This window comes from Saccopteryx bilineata, chromosome 1 (assembly GCF_036850765.1).
Source record: "Saccopteryx bilineata isolate mSacBil1 chromosome 1, mSacBil1_pri_phased_curated, whole genome shotgun sequence".
In the NCBI taxonomy this organism is placed as follows: Eukaryota; Metazoa; Chordata; class Mammalia; order Chiroptera; family Emballonuridae; genus Saccopteryx; species Saccopteryx bilineata.
In genome coordinates, this window is record NC_089490.1 from 27,657,215 (window position 1) to 27,682,704 (window position 25,490).

General features: G+C 37.0%; 1 protein-coding gene across 1 annotated transcript in view; it reads left to right on the top strand.

The window, feature by feature from the left end:
* TFAP2D (transcription factor AP-2 delta) overlaps positions 1-25,490 on the top strand; it is a 60,685-nt gene that overhangs the window by 18,420 nt on the left and 16,775 nt on the right. Inside the window, exons 6-7 of the mRNA XM_066252971.1 lie at positions 14,501-14,642; positions 21,708-21,821. Coding sequence (XP_066109068.1) covers positions 14,501-14,642; positions 21,708-21,821 — 256 coding nt within the window. The remainder of the gene's footprint in view (positions 1-14,500; positions 14,643-21,707; positions 21,822-25,490) is intronic.

The window sequence follows — 25,490 nt, forward strand, 5'->3', positions numbered from 1 at the left end:
AGCCCCAGGATGATGAGAAAAGCTATTTCATGGTTTAAGACTCTTCTATTTATTTATATACCCACCTTTCAGGTGGGTTCGTGGTAACAACTGATGACTGTTTTCCAGGCAGCAAGATATCATGTACTGCATTGGGCTCAGAGTCCTTGAAATTCTGTAGGTGATGTCAGATGCAAACAGAAAAATGGTGACCCAACTCTGATTCATCACCTATGGTGATATTGAAACATTTAATGCTTTTCTTTAGCACTTTTGTGACCTTGATCCTTTCTATGCTAACAGGGTTCTAATTCAATTATGTCAGGTTTGTTTTCCTTGCACAGTGTTTGGTGATAAATTAAAACCACCACGTTTACCAGTTGGTGTGAATATAAAACTTTGAATTAACCATGTCTCTGGGTAATATTTTTCCTCCTCATTGAACCATTTTGCAAGAGCCAGCACCATTTTAGATCTTTTTTTCAGAAATTCTAAAACTAGATTTCTAGTCATTAATGGTCCATCAGCTTTCTTATATATAAGCCTATGGTTCTGTGATAAAGAATGCTTATTTTTTTCCACCATTTTTAGATCAACATCTCCCCAATCTCTCACAGATTTTCCATATTAACTTATATGTGCATTTTAGTCATCAATATTTATATTAACTTTCTTAAATGTCTCTTAAAACTGTTGACCGAAACTCTTATATTCTAGCTATAACTAGACTAGTTCTTTCTCATACATCTTGATGGTCCCAGACATTGCTGGGATCCAATCACACTTCCCTTCTCATTTTGATATAGTACCCGAGCACAAGAGAGATAATATCTGATTGGATTTTCCTCATATCAGCCTTAGAAAGAAATCTTATGAAGGTCCATCTTCTATGACTTTATAGTACTGTTTCTGCCCCTTTCTGGGGAAGATTTGAATAACCTTTGCCATTGTTGCAATTTTTTTCCTTTTTATTGAATGCATTGGGGGTGACAGTGATTAACAAAATTATATAGGTTTCAAGTGCACAAATCTATAAACACATCATCTGTACACTATATTGTACATTTACCACCCCAAGTCAAGTCTCCATCTATCACCACTTATTCCCCCTATACTCTTCCCTACGTCCTCCCCTTCCCTGGCAATCACCACACTGTTTTCTGTGTCCATGAGTTTTTTCCTTTTTTTCTTAAGCCCTCCACACCATTGTTGCAATTTTGATAGGAATCCCATAGAAAGAGTAGTGCGTGGAGACTATGCCAGCTCTTCATGGAGAGAGGACTTTATCTCATAAAAATCCAATCATCGAACAGTGTACCTTATCATGGGAATTAAAATTAGCAAGTGGACATATGCGAATTATCCTGTCACTAACATAACAGTAGTTTCATCATAATATTCCTAGATTTCCATGCTTGCCTTGGGTTTTCAATCATTTTGGTTTTTTTATTATTATTTTATAATCTTCTCCCCTGTATTTTTTTTAAGGAAATCCCAGTTTTATTCAAATATAAGTGGAAAAATTCTGCAATATATCATCTGTATATTGTATTGTGTGTTCCCCACCCCATGTTTCTTTTAAATTGGGTCTTTCTACTAATAGCTCCGTCCTAGCACTGTCCTCAAATCAGCATATTAGAGTCATTATTTTAAAGCTTATTTTAAGGATTTATAAGCAAGGACTATTTAGTGTCAATTTAAAATATATTTAAATAATTTCCAACATTTCTGTTACAAATAAGATTGCATCTCATAACCAATGAGATGGAGAACTCAGAGATGACTGCCTTTTTTTCACTTGACAAATTAAAGGCCATAATTTGTGTGGGGAATATTTTGTTCACATAACATAGATATATTTGACCTAGAATTAGATGAGTATTGAATCCAGAGTCCCCTGAACATAATACTAGATTATATCCCCCCTTTTAAACCTATGTGTCTTCATTTAATGGGGTTTAAACATATACCTAACGGTTAGACCATTTCGTGTACCCCACCTTAACCTAAGCCTGCAGCTCTCATTTCCCATTGTTCATCACATCGCTGTTTTCTTCTTTGTCTATTCTTTAATCAGAGATATGGAACTCTCTGAGAAACACAGTGCATTAGAGTTGTTTAACCCAATGCACTGATCTTCCTGAGATCTTGGGATAACCCCAGACTCTTCTAGAGTGGAAACAATTCTGTCTTTAGAAAACATTCAGAGAATTTGACTAATATTATTGTCCTAGTTCTGATACTCTTTGCTATATATTTATTATTTATGAATTGGAAACTTCTGTAGCTTCTGCCCTGTATTCTACTCCAGAATAATCTTTGCAAACTTGGAAGAGTCAGTTATGCAGTCACTTCTGCCCACCTCTTGCTGGAGGGAAGTTTTGTTGACTCGAGAGTGGGGTGCTCTCCTGGGTCGGTTCTGCTGAGTTTGCAGAAGCTCATATAACAGCGTCAGTTCTGCAAGCACAGTCTCAGTTCTTCAACGCACATGTCTTGGCTTGCAGTTTGTCATGATTGGTGATCAAATTCTGTTTATATATGTTTTTTAAGGACAGTGTGGCACAGTGAGGGGTGAAATATACGTGAGCAAAAGAAAGGGACCATTTACAAATCCTGTGTATGATCTCCATTCATGCTTTCCAAGTTTAAACCCTTGGTCACTGTTGCTTCCTTCTTTCGTTTCAGAATATGTGAGCCCTGATCCCACCCTACCCTTCTTGTCTCATGTGAGCTAGTGGAAGCACTTGCCGAATTTGTTTTCCTTTGGCCTGGTATGCTTCCCACCTCCAACAATATCACTGTTGAAATTTTGTCCGACTTTGAGCTAGTTACTTATCTCAACTGAGCTTCCTTTTCTTGATTAATAAATAAGAATTATGGCATCTGTTATGGTTAGAATAATGCAAGCTGTTGTAGCAGTTAAGTTTCCAAATTCTCAGTCACTTAACACAATAGAAGCTTATTTCTCTCTCATCGCAGTCTGATGGGATGTCCCTCCTCGGGGACCTTCCCTTCTCTCTTGGTCTCATTCAGGGACCCAGAGTCCTTCCATCTTTAGCTCTGCCCTCCTCTAGTCTCTATTCTCTCAACTTACATAAAGGAAAGACGCTGGTGAAAGCACACAGCTTCTTCACCACTTGGCCACATCACTACTGATCACAGTCCTTAAGAACTAGTCACATGTCCATGCTTAATTCTGGAGGCAGGTATGAAGTATAGAAAATAAGGTCCTAGCTGGGCAGTGTTCTCTGCAACTACTCTATAGTATGTGAAGAAATAACAAGTCTTTGATGGTCTGGCACCCATCTCTGCTTTAACATGTGCATCACGTGTCTTTTGTAAGAAGAAATACATTCACATAGATTAAACACTTGGTACAATGTGGTCCAGAGGCACTTAGTAAAGATTCGTACCTGTCTTCTACCGAGTTTCTTTCTAAACATTATTTAATAATAAAAATTATTCAGAATCATAAAATTTTAGCTCTGGAGGAAAACAAAAGACTGAGTAGTCTAAAGCCACAAGGTCACAGCAGTTAAGAGTATGCTTCTTGCCCTGGCCGGTTGGCTCAGCGGTAGAGCGTCGGCCTGGTGTGCGGGGGACCCGGGTTCGATTCCCGGCCAGGGCACACAGGGGAGGCGCCCATTTGCTTCTCCACCCCTGCTCCCTCCTTCCCCTCCCGCAGCCGAGGCTCCATTGGAGCAAAGATGGCCCGGGCGCTGGGGATGGCTCCTTGGCCTCTGCCCCAGGTGCTGGAGTGGCTCTGGTCGTGGCAGAGTGACGCCCCGGAGGGGCAGAGCATCGCCCCCTGGTGGGCAGAGCGTCGCCCCTGGTGGGCGTGCCGGGTGGATCCCGGTCGGGCGCATGCGGGAGTCTGTCTGACTGTCTCTCCCCGTTTCCAGCTTCAGAAAAATACAAAAAAAAAAAAAAAAAAAAGAGTGTGCTTCTTGAGTCAAATAGCCTTGTTTGAACTCCCTTCCACCACTTGCTAGCTATGTGCTATAGCAAAACACACATAACCTCTCTGAGCATCAATGCCTTTATCTATAAAGTGGTGTTAATAATGGTACCCTCTTCATAAGGGTGTTGTGAGAGTTACATCAGAATGTTTGGAAAGCACTTAATATGGTACACAGCACAAACTTGGTGCTCGAGAGATCTTTGTTATCATCATTCTCAAATGAGAAAACTAAGGCACATACAGTTAGATGAACTGCCTCGCACAGGATCATAAAATTGGGAGCATCAAGAATGACAACCCAGATCTCCTGGTTTGCAACCTCACGATGCATATTTCACTTGAATTTGCATTTTGGTATGGCTTATGAATAGTTGTATTGCTGAACTACTCTGACTTTAACTAAAGTATAACTGAGGGTTAGAAAGAAGTTATAAATTTATGGCCCTATTTTTCACTATAGATTGGTTCTCCCCATTGCTAGTAATCATGGGCAAGTTTTTTTTTAGCTTACTTCCATCCTCTAGTACAAGTTTTAATTTAAAAATCCATGCCTGACTGCTGGTGGTGCAGTGGACAGAGCGTCAACCCAGAGTACGGAGGTCGCCGGTTCTAGCCTGAGGTTGCCAGCTCTGTGATTATGGAGTCGCAGGCTAGAGGCTGGAGTTGCAGTCTCAATCCCAAGGTCAAGCCTAAGGTTGCCAGTTTGATCCTCAGTCAATGCACCGCTGAGAAGCAATCAATGGGTGCACAATTACGTGGAACAATGAGTTGATGCTTCTGTCTCTCTCTCTTTCCCTTCCTTCCTCTTTTTTTTTAAAGTGCTGATGAACTCTGCCAGTACTTAATCACTCAAAGTTACTATAACATCACATCTTGCTGTTACCTCTTTTCTAGAATAATTATCAGTGTCTCTTTTACTTTCAATAGGGTGTCCATTTCATCAGTCAGTTATACGATTACCCTACAAACCCTTTTCCTTCCAGCCCAACCAAACCAACTAAAGGGAGGAGAAAGGAACGCTATTACCTTGTGCTGTTTCCCTTTCTCTTTCATTCTGAGCCTATGCATTCTCATTGCCAAGAAACCAAGGAAAAGAACAACCCCCTCGGCAATGAAGTCTTTCCTATAGAAGAGGTAATAGCAAGTGGAGGTGTATCAAGCTTGCTTGATACATGCTTAGTTCCTAGCTTTTTACTTTAAGAAGTATTGTTCACTGCTTGAGGCTGGTAGGGCTTAAACACTAACACTTTTGTGAAGTATTTGTGATAATACATGCGTAAGACATGCATGCTCAGCATTGGTTACTCTTCTCATGGGATTGAGGTCAAAGCTGATAGGCTCACAGCCTTTACATGGGTACCAAAATGGGTGTGTATGGGCTGTGGAGCTTAAGGCGAGCTTCCAGGGACTCAGGGCAATTGTAGGTCTAAGAGGACTATCATCCCAAAATAACTCCTCCACTGGCCATTCCAGACATCACGTTCCTACATTATCCTTCCTTTGGGATAAAAATGTTCAGCTTTCTTCTAAAACTGTACATGATAAAAAAAAAAGGGTAATAAATTGACTCTTTGTCATAGTAACTGGTGCTTATATAAGTCAGATCACCTCGAACAACCCAATCACGAAGGGACCCTGGTATTCCCTTTTGCAACAAACACTTACGCATCGGGTTGTGCATTTCCGAGCTGCCAATGGAATTGGGCTCCATAAAGTAAATGCTAGCAGAGCCTGTGTTATTCATTCAGTTCTTTGAATTGGCTTTCTTGGGGTGACATTGACTAATAAAATTATATAGGTTTCAGGTGTACCATTCTATATATATCATGTGTATGTTGCACTGTGTGTTCACCGTCCCAAGTCAAGTCTCCTTCTCTCACCATTTACTGTCCCTTCCCCTCTCCTACCTCCCCCACCCCCTTTCCCTCCTGTGATCATCATAGTGTTGTCTGTGCCTATGAGTTTTGTTTCCTTTGCTTAATCCCTTCATCTTTTTCATCCACCATCCCAGCCCTTTTCTCCTCTAAAAGCTGTCAACTCATTCATTTTAAAGTCTCAGAAAATGGCATTCCCTCCCCCATACTAATAGGTATTTTCTCATCTGTAAGTTTCTTATGCTTGGTTAGAGAATAGTTTCTATCTGAGAAACTCTGCTTTGATCATTGGTAATTAAATAATAATTGGATATTTTAATCTAGTAACTAGTTTTTATCAGAATTTTCAATAATTGGTTTTAGTGAAACAAGGATTTTATTATATAATACTGTGAACAAAGAGACACTTTCTTAGAGGACCTCTTAACTTATTTGCTTACTTCCTAATATTACCTACATCTAGGACTTCATTCATTTTGAGCAGGGAGAAAGGTGGAGGCAGAGGAAATAGGCTATTTCATATATGACTTTGAATCTGACTATGTGCTTGGTGTGTCCTTAAGCCCCTGCTTCTACGCATGGTGGCTGACAAGAAAGGCAAATGTGGTCAAGCCAGCCTGGCTCAGTCCTGTCCTTTCCCCCTTTGGCCCAGCTCATTACCACTGTTGTAAATTATAATGCTCACTTAAAGATATATTTCTGCATTATTTTCCTTGTAATTTCATTTTCTTTACTCAATTATTTCTGTTCAAACGTTATGCCCCAACTAAGATGCTTTCAAACACCCAGTTCTGCTTTTTTCCAATATTCACACTTATCAACATTCATAGGTAATCTCACAAGATTGTGGACTATACTTATTGTATAACATCGATGTCTAACTCCTGCCGAATGGCAGCGCATGTCTTGGAATTGTTCGTGTTTTAATTTACCACAGATATTTGAGGAGAGAATTAAATCTAAGATTTGAGTGAGTAGTTTTGCTTTTGGGTTCATATAATTTGATATAGATAATTTATACAAATGGTAAAAAATTCAAACGTTACAAAAGAGTGTATGGTGAAATATCTCCTCTTCTCTTTGTTCCTCAATCATTCAGTTCCCTTTCTGGAAAAAAATAAATGTCATTGGTTTCTCTATTTCCTTCCAAAAATATTTGTTACATGCATGGGTTTTTTACTATACATATTTTGCATGTTGAGTCTTTTTCACACCTTATATTAGTGTTCTTCCCCCCCCCATGATTACAAATTGTCCATTCTTTAAAACACACATGATATTCCATTGAGTACATTATAATTTCTTTAACCAGTCCACCACTGAATAGTATACAGATGTTTTCAATCTTCAGCTATTACAAATAACGCTGTAGAACGAGTAACCTCACACTTAAATGTAAATAATTCTGCAGATATGCAAGCACAGCTATTCAATAAATTCTTAGGGATGTGTTGCAAGGTCAAAAGACAGTACATTTATAATATTAGAATATTATAGGGAAATTGTTCTCCATGGTAGTTGTAAATTTATAATCCCATCAGCAATGGGGGTAAGAAGCATTGATATGATAGTACTTCCCTGTACTAGAGTTCAAGCAGAGTACTATCAACTTTCTGATCTTTGTTAATTTGATTTGGTAAAAACAACCAAACAAAGGCTACCTATATTATATAGGAGGTTAAGTTGATTATATTCCTAGGAATATGTCATTCATGTGCTTTTCTATATATTTATTCACTTTGTCGTTATGGGGTAATTTTTAATATTTTTCTTATTTAATGTATACATACTCATTATATGCCAGAATAATTGGCTGTTTGTCTCTGATATGAATGACAAAGTTTCCCTAGTCCTGCTTTGGTTTGTCTGTTTGCTGTTAAGAGTCTTTTGTTTCTTTGCTTATTCGTTCAGGTCTATGTTCTGCAGAACATTTCGATATAAATGTAATCATATTTCTGATATGTTTTATTTCATGGCTTATAGTTTTTATTATAATGCTTTAAAAGGCCTTTTTTATTCCAATATTATAAAAAATTTATCCCATGTTATCTTCTAACTACTTTGTAGTTCTATTTTTTATGTTTAAATCTTTGATCAGTCTGGACCATATCTTCTCATTGAATATATGTTATATCAATAGATCCAGTTTTATCTGTATTTCCCCCCCGATGGCCACCCAGTTGTCTCAACACCTTTTATTGATAATCCATCTCTTCCCTACTGATAGGAAGAGCGAACTCCATCTTACACAAAAATCTCCCTAAATACATATACTTTTTCAATAGACTGATGGCTTTATTTCCCTAATAATGCTGCTTCAACTTCTACCACCACATCTTCCTTTTTGTTTCTAGAGTTTATACTTTATCAGTCAAACAAGGCAGTACTTCTCATGCAAGAGCCCAGAGGGAGGCCTGTATAGTTTGATATTAACTCTATAAAGACTGCCTTTCTTGTACTTGGGAAAAATAGATAGTTAATCCCAACTAAATGCTTTCCAGTCACCTGAGGGTGGTGGTTGTCAACACTAGCTTGCGATTCCTGCAGGAGCTTTATTTTATTTTATTTATTTTAATTTTTTATTTATTCATTTTTAGAGAGGCGAGAGAGAGGGTGAGAGAGAGAGAGAGAGAAGAGAGAGAGACAGAGAGAGAGAAGGGGGGAGGAGCTGGAAGCATCAACTCCCATATGTGCCTTGACCAGGCAAGCGCAGGGTTTTGAACCGGCAACCTTAGCATTTCCAGGTCGACGCTTTATCCACTGCACCACCACAGGTCAGGCATCCTGCAGGAGCTTTAAAAGATGCAGACGCCCTGGTTCCAAAGATGAACTGATATGTGTTGGAACCCAGAATTTGTTTTTTAAACTCTCAGGTTATGGAAATAGCAAGGGTTGAAAAACACTGCCTTTAATTATAGCATATTAAGGGGTTCCACTAATATAACAATATACTCTACTTTTGATGGGTTTGCTATATATTTTTATCTTTGTAGCAATTCTTTTTTGCTCTAGTTTTTCACTATATGCTTTGGGAAGGGTGCCTTGCAAACTATGGTTATAACTAACCAATAAAATATTTGAAAAAAAATTTTTTAAACAAATATTTACCATTAAAATATGATATCTATTTTTTTTAAAAAAGAGGATGTTTACTGAGTACCTATTATGAATTAGGTGCTGTGCTAAGTGTAGAGTATGGAATGGGGGACAAAACTCTCACTTTTAAAAGCAAAATGTTGGCATTTAAACAAAAGTATCATTAAATTAGGGGAAGTACCACATATTAAGTCATATTTCTGTATCATAGATTTATAGATAATGTTGTAGAGTACATATCTTTTAGAATAGTTTGAAAAATCTATGACAGATATATTAACTTTGTCCTTAAGCTCTAGGGTTTACTGGAGCTGAATATAATAAGATAATTTATTGAATGTAATATCCATGTGTGAAAATATTCTCAAATTTGCTTTTTAATAGGTACTTTTTGGAATAATCCCTTAGATAGACTTAAATGTGCTCTTGCCCAGTACCTGTAAGTAAGACTGAAATCATACATATGTGACCAGAATAGAACACATGTGAATTGCTGTTTCCATTTAATAATATTGGGTAGTGCAATATTAAGTGAAACCGAAATTGTTTTTAAGGCAATATTTAGAGTGACAGTTGGTAAGAATTATCTTGTGAGTAACAATGTAGAAATGTCCTTTAGTACAAATCAGTTTTAGGTTTTGATATTTAGTTGTCTAAAGTACTTTTTCCCCTAAAATACAATAATTTTAAAGGTAGAGAAAAGGCTTAAAGATTATATAAAAGGTTGAAAATTAGGTGTATTTATTTAAAAATGCATTAAGATCTGCTTCTGGTAAAATCATGTGGAAAGTAGAATATAAGTAAGATGAGCAGTTAGCTTTTCTCTGAAAATGTGTTCCCATTAACTGTCGATTTCTGGGATGCATTAATTATTGCTATTTAAATGTTTTTCTAATAATTTTGCCTTAGTTTTTCACTTAGCTTTGCTTCTGAGTGTGAAATGTGACTAGCCTGAAACCAGGGAGCAAATTCTGTTTTTCAGTTCTTTTTGTGTTCTGTATTTCACTTGTGCTGGCTTTTAGAGAGAGTTATCCTCTACAAGTCACCAAGTGCTGCTGTTACTGCTGAGAAACGACACAGCCCTTAGTGGTGTCCCCTTCTTTAGAAATAGGGATAGCACTTCTCGGCACATAGAGTCTAAAGCCTTGCACTTAGAACACTCCTGTCCAAGCTTAACACTAACCCCCAAACATCCAGGCATCCTACTTCTAAAATATTTTTGAAATGATATGAAACACAATGGGTATACTTGCCAGAGTCAGTGTGTTGTTCAGTTATGTGTAAAAAAAAAAAAAAGGAATAGAGGACTGGGTTGTCAAGTGACACCATGCATTTATATAAAGGAATCGCTTAAAGCTGTTCTGAAAAAAGGAAGAACAACCAGGACCTCCCTCCTTATCTCACACAGAAATAAGGTGAGGGCAGCTGTACTTTCTTTTTTTTTTTTTTTTTTTTTTTGTATTTTTCTGAAGCTGGAAATGGGGAGAGACAGTCAGACAGACTCCCGCATGTGCCCTACCGGGATCCACCCGGCACGCCTACCAGGGGCGACACTCTGCCCACCAGGGGGCGATGCTCTGCCCCTCCGGGGCATCACTCTGCCGCGACCAGAGCCACTCTAGTGCCTGGGGCAGAGGCCAAGGAGCCATCCCCAGCGCCCGGGCCATCTTTGCTCCCCTCGGCTGCGGGAGGGGAAGAGAGAGACAGAGAGGAAGGAGGGGGCGGGTGGAGAAGCAAATGGGCGCTTCTCCTATGTGTCCTGGCTGGGAATCGAACCCGGGTCTCCCGCACGCCAGGCCGACGCTCTACCGCTGAGCCAACCGGCCAGGGCCACAGCTGTACTTTCTGTATGGGAATAGAAGGGAAAACGTCTATAGATCCCACTTTTTAGTACAGGTTACTGCACCTGCTTGTTGTCCTCGTGGGTACTCTGACCCTCCATGGACAGAGATGCTCTTAGAGCTTTCTTTTCACAAACCGGCCAGATCCCCAAGCGGTTTACTTACATGCTTTTCTGATCCTGCCATTTCTATTTTTTTTTAGCCTGCTGACTCTAAGACAGCTGAGGTAGAGGACTTAACTATAGATTTGTCATCGTTACTGAATGTCACGTGTATTTTAATTCATGTATCCATTTATTCATTCCTCCTTGGGTCCTCACACACAAAGCTTTTGTGGCACGAAGTACACATTTTAACTACATATCAGAGTGTCTTCACTTGCCACTTCCTTTGATGTAGCATTGCCGTACATCCGGTAACAATGTTACATCTCAAGCAGGAGAAAGCAGTAAACAGAGCTAAGGAAGGAAGGGTCTGGCTGTCAGTGTAAATGTAAATAGCAGCTGTTCCATTCAAACTGTTTTTAAAAACGACCACACGGTGAGAGCTTTGCATAAAATGGGCCAGATCTGCAAGAAGCAGGTTTTAGCACTAAATTTAAGAGGCGTGCTGCTACCCTCCTGTTCTCACTGTTGCACTTCCTGCTATTGCACCAACAGTAGGGGGGGAATATATATCCATGTCTACATTACAATGTTATTTAAATATCTATTTCTGTGTGCATATTGCAATAGGCAGATCTATCAATATGCATAACTAGACCTGCTGTACAAAGATGACACTATGAATGGTGTTATTGTGTTAGCTGCAAAATACTAATGAGCCGTAAGGTCACGTGACTTTATCCTCAAATCAGGTGCCGTGACCACTCTTTGATAGATATCTTTTATCTCCAATTTAGAATCTTCTGAATTCTCATCCTTCTGTTATTTTTCTAACAAAAGTAACCATCCTATATGGCATTGCAATGTCCTTTTTAAAAAATATCTTTGTGCCATTTTTTTTTTTGGCCAAATATGCACACATTTTTTTCTATACTTGGTTAGGGTGATAAATTGCTAGTATTAAGTGCTTTAAAACTATTGCTTGTACATTGCAGCTTTAATCAGGACTGTGACACTTCAATCCGCAACACTACCCAGACGAATAGGGACCCTTCCTATTTAGTTACGCCACCTTTCTATTTAAGGTGATGAAAAACATGGCTGTTTTCTACCACATGGATGTAAAATCCCTAACAGAAAAGACCTGCCGGAGCACTGGAACACAGGATGGTGTAGGGGAGCATGGTGGGAGAGTTCACCAAACACTGTCTGACTTAGCATGTTTGCCTCACTCTACTGTTTATGTATTAAACTAGGCTCTTCCAAGGTCTAGGACAGGGCTTCCCACATTGAAGGAATGAAAAAAAAGTTAAAGACTGAGTGAATGGATGAAAAAAATGAATGACAACATTAGTCTCTATTGGTAACATAGATAAAAATTAAACACACGCATAAATACAAGGGATTAGTTTTAATGCTTGCTTAATATTTGTACACATTAAAACTTCAAATCAGGATACTAACTAATATCTGCATATACATTTACTTTTCTGTCAGATAAACCAGGGCAAGGACCCGACCAGTTTCTATTTACTCACTAGGTATAAATCATACAAATCAACCATCATCAAAGAGTTTTAGTCTTGTTTCTTCTTAATATACCTCAGGAAATACTTTTGAGATAAAGCTTTTAGGGAAAAAAAACTAAATATTGAACCTACTTAATTACATCATACTGAAATCTTTAGGGAGATGTGTACTGAGGTTTATAATCTACTCTGAAATGCATCAAAAGTAATATGGATTGATGGATGGATAAAGGTAAAGAAAAATGAACAGATATGTAATAAAGCAAATTTAGTGTAACATTAAGGATGGACACAAGGGAATTCACTGTCAAAGTCTTTCAACTTTGCTATATATTTGAAATTTTTTATAATTAAAATGTTTGGGCAAAAAAAAACATGTTACAACTGTATTTTATCCTTTTTCCTCTTAGGATATTTAGTTATAAAAAAAGCTAGATATCCAAGAATAATTTAAGATAAAATTACTTTTAATTTTATATTTCCTCAGCTTTAAACAACCCTAAAATGTTTTCCTGTTTTCTATTATTGGTAATTTTCTTTGTTATTCTTTATGAATATGAGTTTCCCAACCTGAAAGATGAATATTTCTTGTTTCTAGAGAAAAATAATATATTTACCAAGGAAAATATATGAAAGTCTTACTAATATTAAATAAGCCTATTTTATATAACTATAAACTGTTATTATTAACCATTTTTACTTCTTCCTGGTATTAAATCATCCACTACTCTGTTACTCTATAAGCATAAAGCAGTATACAATCTATTGCATCTTAGACAGTTACTTTGGCTAATCACTAAACAAACATCTTGTGATTGAATCATCAAGCCTGACTTTTTAAATTCTTTTCATGGCAAATTTTAGTTGATCTTGTGACTCTTGGATCACCTCTCCTTGGTTACCACCTTCTCTTCCATTGAACTTATGTGAAACATTTTATCTCTAACACTCATTTGATACTTGTAATACAATGGCTTGTATTATATATAATGTTAACATATGTCAATAAACATGTACAGATGATAGATAATGCTTCTATAGGTACAGTATAGATTATAAAGTACTGCTAAGTGTTTTTGCATTTGTTGTTATTGCTGCCCTCGTATTGGTAGGACTGTTCCCTTCCTGGAAACAGGGTGATCTTTGGTGTCTTTTTATATCCTTCATTGCTCCTAGGCAGCACTGCACCTTGAACAAAATAGAATCTCTCTCTCTCTCTCTCTCTCTCTCTCTCTCTCTATATATATATATATATATATATATGCACTGAAAGCTTGCTTTTCATATGTTTTAATGGTTGAGTAAGAGTTGGGATGGAACTTAATACAAAATACTGTTGTTTTCCATACCAAAGTCCATCACCAAATCTTTACCAGTAAACTATTTTTACCTCATTCCTTAAAAATTTTTATAATTAAAATTTTTAAGATTCTATAAAAGAACCAGTTATTTATTATTATATTATACTTAAGCACCATATATGTTACAATGTACTTGAGAAGCATTGTACAGAGTACTGTGAAGTATTTAATCCTACCATAAATCCTGATAATGCTACTTACTATAGTTGTACAATATACTCTCTTTAGCAACATGATGGTATGAAATTGATATAGTCTATTTATCTTGCTTTCCAAAGTGTTCCAACATCTTTGGAAAAGTTATTTGAGCCCTTTGCCAGTATTTGGATAGGTCTCGTGGAAAAGATAGCTGAATATTTCAGATATACAGAGAATAGGCTAGAGGTTGAGCAGCAACAAAATGACTACATGGAGCTTTTCCCCAAGGGCATGCATGTGTAGAATCTCAGATGTCGATCTTGTCTAATGGTCAGAGACTCAGAGGGAGTCAAAACTCCCAGAATGTGGTCCTGGGTATTCCCCTCTATTCTCCAAATACCCCTACCTGGTAAGTAGCTTCTGTTTTTCAGTTTCTCCTCATCCTACCCTATCCTACTGGATCCCCACAGAAGTCCTTTCCCTTGGATTATTTATAATGAATAAGAAAAATGACCCATCTGATCACAGCCAGGAATGGGGCTTGAGGAACATATAAGGTGTTACTCTTACTGAGTTTGGTCCTTCCTGAGAAACTGACTTTTATTGTCTGCCAACAGGGGAGGCTTTGCACTTGGCTCGGGATTTTGGCTACACTTGTGAGACAGAGTTTCCAGCCAAAGCTGTAGGAGAACATCTTGCCAGACAACATATGGAACAGAAAGAACAGACAGCAAGAAAAAAGATGATCCTAGCGACCAAGTAAGCTGATCGGGGGAAGCCTCAATGTGCCTTTATCCTCAGTGTTTCCATTTTCCTTGAATGAAGGAAAATAGTCATAAAGTATCAGTTCTTTAAAACAAGAGAGGTCTCATGCACCAGCAGCTAGATGTATTCAACAAGGACCCTCCACAACCCCTCTTGCACCTACAGCAAGAATTACAAACTGCCCTTGGTTTGTGATGGAGCTATTGTTGACACTGATGGAAGTTCTTAGAAAACCTCTCCAAAACCTGCAGGAATTGGTAAGAGAATATCATATTTGGGAGATACTACTTCATGCAAATATACCTTTGGTTGTTATGTAATTTGACATAAGCCACTCATTATGCCTTAATAAGTGAGGATAAAGATCTTAAAACACTAACAATGTTAGGTAATGTGAAAACATTGAGGACCTAAGTGCATGAGAGATAACAGGGAGACCTCTGGGACCCAGGATAGCCATCAGCGACTATAAGTAAGAAAACAGTCCCTGTATCACCCACCTCCTGTGGTGATATTGTCAAAAGAAAAGGTATAATGTATAAAAAAGCTTCTGAAACTTGGAGAAAAGTCTAATTAAAATTAAAATAATGAGGGAAATAATGTAGAAAAAGGGAAGCTCGCATAAGATGATTCAAATTTTCTCAAACTTGAAAGTTCTTTGATAATTAATAAAAGAACTGCCATTTATTGTGTAAAAACCCTGCAGAAGCATAAAGAGTGCTGCAGGTCATGTTCAAATTTTTTAAGAACTGTCTTTCAGGTAGTAGCTAATTCTTATTCTCTTATGTATATTAAAGTAAACCATTGCTACATATAGATCATTGATAATCTTAACTAACTTCCTAGGTCTATACTCAGATTTTAGAACTAATAGTCCCAGGTGGTTAAATTATCATTTATAAGTTAGTTTCTTACTTGGGAAAAACTTTTAAAGAGAAAGCATAAGGAAGATAGTGTTAGAAACATGCCATTAAAAACTGATGAAAAAATGACTTTACAAGATGTTAGTTAGAATTTAAATGGGCTGAAAATGTGTAAAACCAGAAGTATATATTCCTTCTTCTGCTGACTTCTAATGTAACATAGGTCTTTCTAGAGATTTCAAGTTTTACATGAGATACCTACTAACAGACTTGCCCAAGATACTTGAGTCCTTTATTTGGGACTTGTGCTGCTTATGTCTGTGACTGAATGGGTTGAGGATATATTTATGCATTGCTCTTCTGAGAGTACCAGAAATTCTCTTAACTTGCCCCAAAGAGAAGGTAAACAAAAGGCAGGGACAAAGTAGAAACGAAAAAAAAAAAAAAAGAGATATAAAGAAAAGGAGAAAGAAATAGCAGAAAGAATAAAGACCAAGAGTTAGAGAAAGAAAATTATAAGACAGGTATAGTATTTGGATGTAAAATTTGTGGATAAACTCTATGCTGTGGAAGGTTCTGAACACTTCCAATGGAAAGGCTTATACCTAGACTCTCTGAATGGTTTATCTCCCCGGGGTCTCCACTAGTGTCAGTTTCTACTCTTTCCTTCTTCAAAATAGTTCCTTGGCCCAGATAGGTCTTTATCCATCATCTTTTAGTTTCTCCAGAAGGAACTAAAAGTACCTGTAGTTAGTTTGGATCTTACAACAAGACTTGTTGTAAGTCAAGAGGAATACACAATGCTAGAAGTTCGGTAGTATCTCCCAGGTGCTCTCAAAGCATAATGTCATTCTAGCTGGCAGATTCAAATGGATTTCCCAATATGTGTACCCATGTGACACAGCTGAATAACACTGCTGTCCCAACATACAAATAATCCAGAAGAAATCATGTTCATATTTTCTACCTCAAAATTACTTCGTTGTGGTTTCAATGTATATATTCTAAGTCGTTCACCCCCTAACCCAGAGAGATCCTTCCTCTGGTTCTCCTTTCCCCAGGAATGGTTATAACTCTTTGCTACTACCACTTTGACCGCCATTACCATTCCAAACACAAATCCATTGTCTTGGGCACTTCTGTTACTCTGTTTAAGTGTTTGAGAGTCAGTGGATTCAAACTGGTGCTGAGGTTTTGTTTTCACAGGAATCAGTGTTAAAAGAACTTAAGGAAAGTAAGAGAATACCTCTATCTTTGTCAAAGTTATGGTAAGACATCTATTTTAGAATGGTAGATTCCACTAGGGAGTTGCAGTTTCCTTTATCTCCTGGGATCTAAGCCAGGTATATTATTTCAGGTATATTTTGACCGTTGATTTTATAAAATATTGTAAAAACTTGTCAATCTTTTTGATTCTTCTGCCCATAGCTGAACATTTGCAGACCATTAAATGACAAGAAAAAATTGAGTTCAATAGTTTCAATGACCCTATTTTACATGAAATATATAGGCCATAAACATTTAGAAATTAGGAAAGCGTCTTTATAAGTTTTTTGTTTTTTGGTTGTTTATATCTATCCTGTTTTCTTATTAGGTAATATACAACAAGAATTAAGAATCAGAAACTATGCCGTCATAGCAAACATATACAATACCAGTAGTCATCATTGTAAGAAGATAAAGTAGGAGTTATACATGACTTTTCTGCAACGTGCCAATGGATTCAACACATGTGCTGGGTGGTTTCTAATTGTCCAATGGTAAAGCATTGGCTATTTTCAATTAAAATACTCAGAGTTGAAATTAAATAGCCTACATGGATATCCATTGCATTCTCACAGCTCACCTTGATTTACAAGACTGTGACAATTGTGTCAAAAATATGTACAAGATTCAAAATTGCTGATCTGCATTGGCAGATTGGCTTACATATTTCTTTTTTATCTCTCTGAATAACAGATTCAGTTGTATCTAATTATATTGCCAAGCATATAATTGTGTAAAGGCCCATTGATTAAGTGCTGTTAGCCTCCTGATTCCTCTTTATTTTTAGTGCTTTGTTGATTTACCAAAATACTTTGGTGTAATTAGATAGTTATTTATGAGGAAAGATAGCAACTGAGTCAGACAATTTTTGAAATCTAAAATGTACTAGACAAAACATTTATTTGATTTATAGAAACACATTTAAACCTCTTCATTAAATTTAGGACTAAATTTGATTAAAATTTGATCTACATAAAGGTAAAGCAGAATAGTTATCAAGTTTTAATTGAGTGTTATCATATCATCAATCATCAAAAGGAGAAACATGAACTTTTAAATTTAGACATCAGCTAAAAATTACATCTTTAAGGAAAATGATATAAGTGATAAAGTTAGAACTTACGATTCATTGAAGACCAACTTGTGTTACATAATTTATAATGTGACATTTTTGTTTGAAGAAATAAGAATATTTCTTATTGTAGCTCATAGAAAACTTTAAGAATAAAACTAAGCATAAAAATAATAAATTTGTGTCATCATGAGATGATGATGATAAAAGCCTAAGAAATAGCTACAAAATTTTCATCTGTTTTTAAGTCTAGAAGCTGTCTGAAGTCAGTGAGTTAGGAAGCAGAATCAAATATCAAAGACTGAGAATTCTGAAACTTCTCCTGATACAACTTTACATGTGGTATCAGTGGTAGTCAACCTGGTCCCTACTGCCCACTAGTGGGCATTCCAGCTTTCATGGTGGGCGGTAGCAGAGCAACCAAAGTATAAATAAAAAGATAGATTTAACTATAGTAAATTGTTTTATAAAGATTTATTCTGCCAAAATCAGACATAAAGTACTTGGTAAGTAATTATTATTATATGCTCTAACTTGCTGTAACTCTGCTTTATAAATTTTATAAAGTAAAGTTACTTCCCTACTTTATAAATCACCATTACTGTGGAACCAGAGGGCGGTTAGAAAATTTTACTACTAACAGAGATATAAAAGTGGGTGGTAGGTATAAAAAGGTTGACTACCCTGTGTGGTATAGTTGAATTGCTTAGCATAAGTTAAATTTTTTCACACTTCGCCTTTTCCTCATTTCTACATCAACTTTAAGTTTGTTGTAACTTACTGTATTGTTTATACAGTAAGGAAGTTGATTTGTTAACTTATAAATTAATTTACTCAATTATCCAAATAATTTCCTTATCATAACACAAAATCTATGTTAGTGTTTTGATCTTCATTTTAATTTTTTTTTTGTATTTTTTTTTCTTTTTCTGAAGCTGGAAATGGGGAGAGACAGTCAGACAGACTGCCACATGCGCCCGACCGGGATCCACCCGGCACGCCCACCAGGGGCGACGCTCTGCCCACCAGGGGCAATGCTTTGCCCCTCTGGGGCATTGCTCTGTTGCGACCAGAGCCACTCTAGCGCCTGGGGCAGAGGCCAAGGAGCCATCCCCAGTGCCCCGGCCATCTTTGCTCCAATGGAGCCTCGCTGCGGGAGGGGAAGAGAGAGACAGAGAGGAAGGAGAGGGGGAGGAGTGGAGAAGCAGATGGGCGCTTCTCCTGTGTGCCCTGGCCGGGAATTGAACCCAGGACTTCTGCATGCCAGGCCGACGCTCTACCACTGAGCCAACCGGCCAGGGCCGCATTTTAATTTTTTAATACATATATTTTCGTCTGACAGAAAATTTAAAAACTCTTTTCTAAACAACTCCAATATTCTGTTGTAATAATGAATCACATTAATCGCCTACCCAATAGTAATTCATTTTGCTAGTCTGAAAAATGATAGCACAAGTCTGTATTAAAAATTTTAGTTAGAAATTTCCTAAAAACAAAGATAATGTAGCCAACTATTAAATAACACAAATCACAACCAATAATGTTGCCCACAAACATTTTCATTTAATGCCATCAAACTCTTAGCTCACATTGTTATTCATCTATTACAAATAGGTTGTACAGGTCCTGGTCAGGTAGCTCAGTTGATTAGATCGTCATCCCAATATGCCAAGGTTGCGGGTTCGATCCCTGACCAGGGTGCATAAAAGAATCAACCAATGAATGCATAAATAAATGAAACAACAAATTGATGTCTGTCTCTCTCTCTTTCTCTCTATCTCTCTCCTTCAAATCAATTTAATTTGATGCAGGTATATAACTAAACCTGAAGGTCAGCCAACTGACTATAACTCAGAACAGAAAAAAATGAAAAGATTAGATCAAATATTCTCAATGAAAGTACACACATGCCAATGTGAAAGCATGGCATGCTATATCTCAAAGACTCAGCCAAATGTTAGCAGGAATATAGAGAGGATCTTGCTTGCTTTAGAGCAAATAAGGACTTATCTCGTTTATTTCTTCCTCTCCACATGGTCCTCTTATTTTTACTGTGTTCAAAATGAATGAGGCAAATCCTATCAAATGAAGCAATATTTAAACACTGGCCATAAACCTGAGGCTCATTGTTCATTTAAAAAATTACAATGATCTTTGGAAGAGTTCAGTAAATTTTAGGCGTATAATAATAAGAATCCACTGATTTTAATTCAGTGATAATTATTGATGCTTCAAGACATCTTGCCATTTTTTAGTAGAAATTTTGGTGTTTTTTCTTTGTTTTGATTTTTGTTTTTGTGACAGAGACTGAGACAGAGAGAGGGACAGACAGGAAGGGAGAGAGATGAGAAGCATCAACTTGTTGTGGCACTTTAGTTGTTTATTGATTGCTTTCTCATATGGGCTTTGACTGGGTGGGCTCCAGCTAAGCCAGTGGCCCCTTGCTCAAGCCAGTGACCCTTGGGCTCAAGCCAGTGACCATGGGGTCATGTCTATGATCCCATGCTCTAGCCGGTGACTCCGCGCTCAAGCCAGATAAGCCCACACCTCAGCTGGCAACCTCGGAGTTTCAAACCTGGGTCATTAGGGTCCCAGGTCAACACTCTATCCACCATGTGGAGTGACCTCACTTTAGAAGATACATTCTTTTGAGAAATTCCTGGGGAGTCCTTTACTTTACTCTTTAATTACTGTATTAAACTAGTATTTTGTTGTTTTTTTAAAAAAATTTGATTGTGTTTTGCTTTTGTAGAAGTATATCATTTGGACTATGTATCACAAACGCTTTACTGTTATGCATCATGTATAATAATGTGGTGATTTAAACTAAAACCAATGATTAGAAATCATAATCAGGCCCTGGCTGGTTGGCTCAGTGGTATAGCATCGGCCCAGCGTGTGGAAGTCCCGAGTTCAATTCCCATCCAGGGAACACAGGAGAAGGGCCCATCTGCTTCTGCACCCTTCCCCCTGTCTTTTCCCTCTATCTCTCTCTTCCACTCCCGCAGCCAAGGCTCCACTGGAGCAAAGTTGGCCTGAGCCTGAGCCTTTAGGATGGCTCCACATCCTCCACCTCAGGCACTAGAATGGCTCCATTTACAATGGAGCAATGGCCCTGATGGGCAGAACATCGCCCCCTAGTGGGCTTGCTGGGTGGATCCCGGTCGGGTGCATGCAGGAATCTGTCTTTGCGTCCCTGCTTCTCACTTCAGAAAAATACACACACACACACACACACACACACACACACACACACAAATCATAATCATTTAGAGTAAGGAAAGCAGCAAGAAAATGCTCTTAGATGGAACATGACAATCATTTTTGTGAAGCTCGTGGACTACATTGTGCAAAAGTAATGACATCAAATATTAAAATACAAAGTTAGTCCACATGGGTCTGAAATATAATGCAACATTGAGAAAAAAAGAATTTTCCAAAGTTGACTTGAATCATGGCTCTGAAATAAACCTCTAATTTGATTTAAACTTCTTTATAGATAGGATATCACCCCAACATCACATTTTAAATGAAACAATAGTTATTCATTGTGATCCTTTTATATAGGTTTTTTCTTATCCTTAGGTTTACCTATGAATAGTCACCTTAAAGTTAACCTTGGTTTTATCAATGCCCTGGGACTGTTACTCATTAAAAAATTTGTGATCTTACCATGTTGAGGGCAAAGTTGCCACCGTGAACCTCATCTGTATGTTGTGGATGGAACTTCGCAGGTTGCTCTATGAAATTTTATCGAATCCTCCTGTAAAAACAAACAAACCTTTAATAAATTATAATGGGATGAATTTAAAGCCCTGTTTTAAGAGTTCAACCTTAGCTCTGAATCTTTTATTTCAGACAAATTTGTAAAGAATTCCAAGACCTCCTGAGCCAAGATAGATCACCCCTGGGCTCCTCCAGACCCACTCCAATTCTAGACCTGGACATCCAGAGACACTTAACACATTTCAGGTAAGACCGATTTTCTAATTTGTTCAGACTCTCTTTTAAAATCGTTAACATTGTCTTTACTAACACAGACATTTTTGTATTTCTACCATAATTTCATTTAGAGATATGACATATATTTATATGGTGACTGATGTTTTTTCATCCAAGCCTTTAAGACAGGGGTAGTCAACATTTTTATACCTACCGCCCACTTTTGTATCTCTGTTAGTAGTAACATTTTCTAACCGCCCACCGGTTCCTCAGTAATGGTGATTTATAAAGTAGGGAAGTAACTTTACTTTATAAAATTTATAAAGCAGAGTTACAAGTTAGAGCATATAATAATAATTACTTACCAAGTAATTTATGTCTGATTTTCGCTAAGTTTGGCAGAATAAATCTTTATAAAACAACTTACTACAGTTAAATTTATCTTTTTATTTATACTTTGGTTGCTCCACTACTGCCCACCATGAAAGCTGGAACGCCCACTAGTGGGCAGTAGGGACCAGGTTGAGTACCAGTGCTTTAAAATAAAATTGGAATTCAGTTTGGATAAGAACATTTAATATCTTTCTGCGATTATCAAGAATGTATGACTTTGAAAGTGGACACTATAATTGCAGATAATCACATTTTTGTATTAGGAGTCTTAACTCCTTTAAATAGTTCTTTATCTTGATTAGGTAAATTTTTGAATGAACTGATCATATGACAGAAATTAATGAGTTATTATAGACTGATTTTCCAGGAGTATAATTTCTACACAACTAGAAACTGCAAATGGTTCCTAAATTAGTCCACACAAACATGTTTAAAGGGCTAAGAATGTATTATTAAAGGCATGTTTTGAATTTAATTTTTGAAAGACTTTGAAAAAGAATAGAATATTTTTTGTGGTTAACTTCTGCCCTGGATGCAATGTGAAAAACAGCATATAACTATTCAATGCCTTCCAATTTCAAACTTTAGAATTCTATGCCTATATGATAATCCTCATCAATATAAAAATATTTAATCTTTTTGAATTAATCATTCAGTTTAAAAACAATGCTAAGGAAAGAGCAATATACATAAGAATGTTGTGAGAGTAAAAAATAATACATGTAAGTATATGTATTTGTTTTAAAATGTATTTCTGATAGCCCTGGTGGGGTAGCTTGGCTGGTTAGAACACTGTCCTGATGTACAAAGGTTGGGGGTTCGATCCCCAGTCAGGGCACATACAGGAACAGATGCACATTTCTGTCTGTCTGTCTCTCTCTCTCCTTTCCTCTTTCTCCCTAAAATCAATCAATACATTTTTTTAAATGTATTAATGATATGACAGCATATCGCTTGTCATATTATAGGCATGAAATGAATGATAAACATTATTGTTATTGTTGTTTTATTGTTGTAATAAAACTGTGATGAACATAGTGGACAGTAAATTAAAAGAAACACAACAAAATGTATCACCTTTATCATTTCGAAGTGTGCAGCTCAGTTAAGTACATTCACATTGTTCTGCCACAGACCTTCAGGACTTTTTGTTTTGCAAACCATAAACTATAGTCATTGAATGCCAGCTCCCCATTTCCTGCTTTCCCCACCCCCTGGCAGGGACCATTTCACTTTTTGTCCCTATGAATTTGGCTACTTTAGATGCCTCATTTAAAGAGAATTATACAGTATTTGTCTTTTTGTCACTGGCTTGTTTTACTTAGTATAATATCCTCAAGGTTCATCCATGTTGTAGCGTGTGTTACATTTTCTTTCATCTAAGACACATTGTATATATATGCAACATTTTGCTTATCCCTTTATCCATCAGTGGACACATGGATTCTTCCACCTCTTGGCTATAGCAAATAATGCTGCTGTGAACATGGGTCTACTTTCAAAATATACAGGGGGTTCTCGGGTTACGACAGTCTTGACATACATTGTTTCCAGTTTACAATGCTCACTCTCATAAAAACTTAAAAAAATTGAGACGTGTTTCAGCTTATGCCGTTAGCATTGTACTTTTTTTTTACATTCATTTTTTGTCATTTTTTCTGTTACTACAGTACAGTGTACAGTACAGTATATTCATGTCCTTTTGCTGTGGCTTAGTTGTGTTTTTATGTTCTAGATTATGATTTTACAACTGTGTTAGGATAGGTAAGTGACTTAGGCTCAGGTGTGTTTTGACTTACACCAAAATTTGGGTTATGTCACTGTTGTAGGAACAGAACTGTGTCATAGCCTGAGGACCCAAGTACACCCAAAAGTAGAATTACTATGTCATATTGTAAGTCTACTTGAGAAACTGCCATACTGTTTTCCATTGTGACTGCAACATTTCATATTCCCACCAACAGTGCCCGTTATTTTATTTCATTCCTCGACATCTTGGACATCACTTGTCATTCCATTATGGTTTTCTTTTGCATATCCCTAATGATAAGTGATGGTAAGCATCTTTTCTTATGCATGCTGTCCATTTCTACGTCATCTTTGGAGAAATATTCATTCATATCCTTTGCCTACTTTTTAATCTGCTTATTTGCTATTTTATTGTTGAGTTTTAGGGGTTCTTTATATATTCTGGATATTAACCCCATATTAGACGTATGATTTGTAAATATTTTCTTTCATTCTCTAAGTTGTCTTTTTATTCTGTTGATTATGTCCTTCAATGCACAGGTGTTTTTGACATAGTTCAGCTCATCTATTTTTATTTGTGTTGCCTGTTCTGTGTCATATCCAGAAAATGCCTGCCAAGTCCAATGTCATAAAGCTTTTGGCCTACTATGTTTTCCTGTAGTAGTGTTATAGTTTTAGGTCTTATGTTTACGTCTTTGATCCATTTTAGCTTAATTTTTATGTACAGTGTAAGATAAGAGTCCGACTTCATTCTTTTGCATGTCTTAAATTATATTAAGCTCTCACTTAACATCATTGAGAGGGTATGCAACTTTAAGCAAAATGGTAAATAATGGAAGTGATTTTTACCATAGGCCAATTAATAAAACGAGTTAAGGTCCTACAGTGTCTCATCAATGTTATAGCAAAACAATGTTAGTTAAGGACCTGTTGTATACCCTCTTAAACAAAAGGCTTAAACAGTTTAAACATTTCCCATTAAAACCAGATTGAAGTCTCCTAATGTAGACTGAATTTAAGTATGTAGATTTATGTTTCTACTGTGTATGTATTCCAAATAGCCTCAATAGATTCTGTTTTATAAATTTTTTTATTGATTGATTTTTAGAGAGAGAGAGGAAAACATTGATTTATTGTTCTGCTTATTTCTGCATTCATTGGTTGATTCTTGTATGTGCCCGGACCAGGAATCAAAACCACAACCTTAGTATATTAGGATGATGCACAAACCAACTGAGTTATCTAGCCAGGGCCTCAATAGATTATCTTAATAGAGCTGTAGAAGTGACCTTGTTGCCTGATCTTAAAAGAGACTCCACACTTTCTCAGTCTAGCCCTTAAGCCTGGCTTCACAGTGGACTCTCTCTAGGAGCTTTTGAAAAACCTTAAGAGCTTGAACACCCTTTTAAAGATCTGATTCAATGGGTCTAGAATTGCTCTTGGGCATCTGTTATTTTCAGACCTGAAGTCAATTCTGATGGTGAGGCAGCTTTAAGAATCACAGTGCTAGGATATTCCTAGACTATAACGCCCCTTCATTTTCCTTTTTGGAAGAAG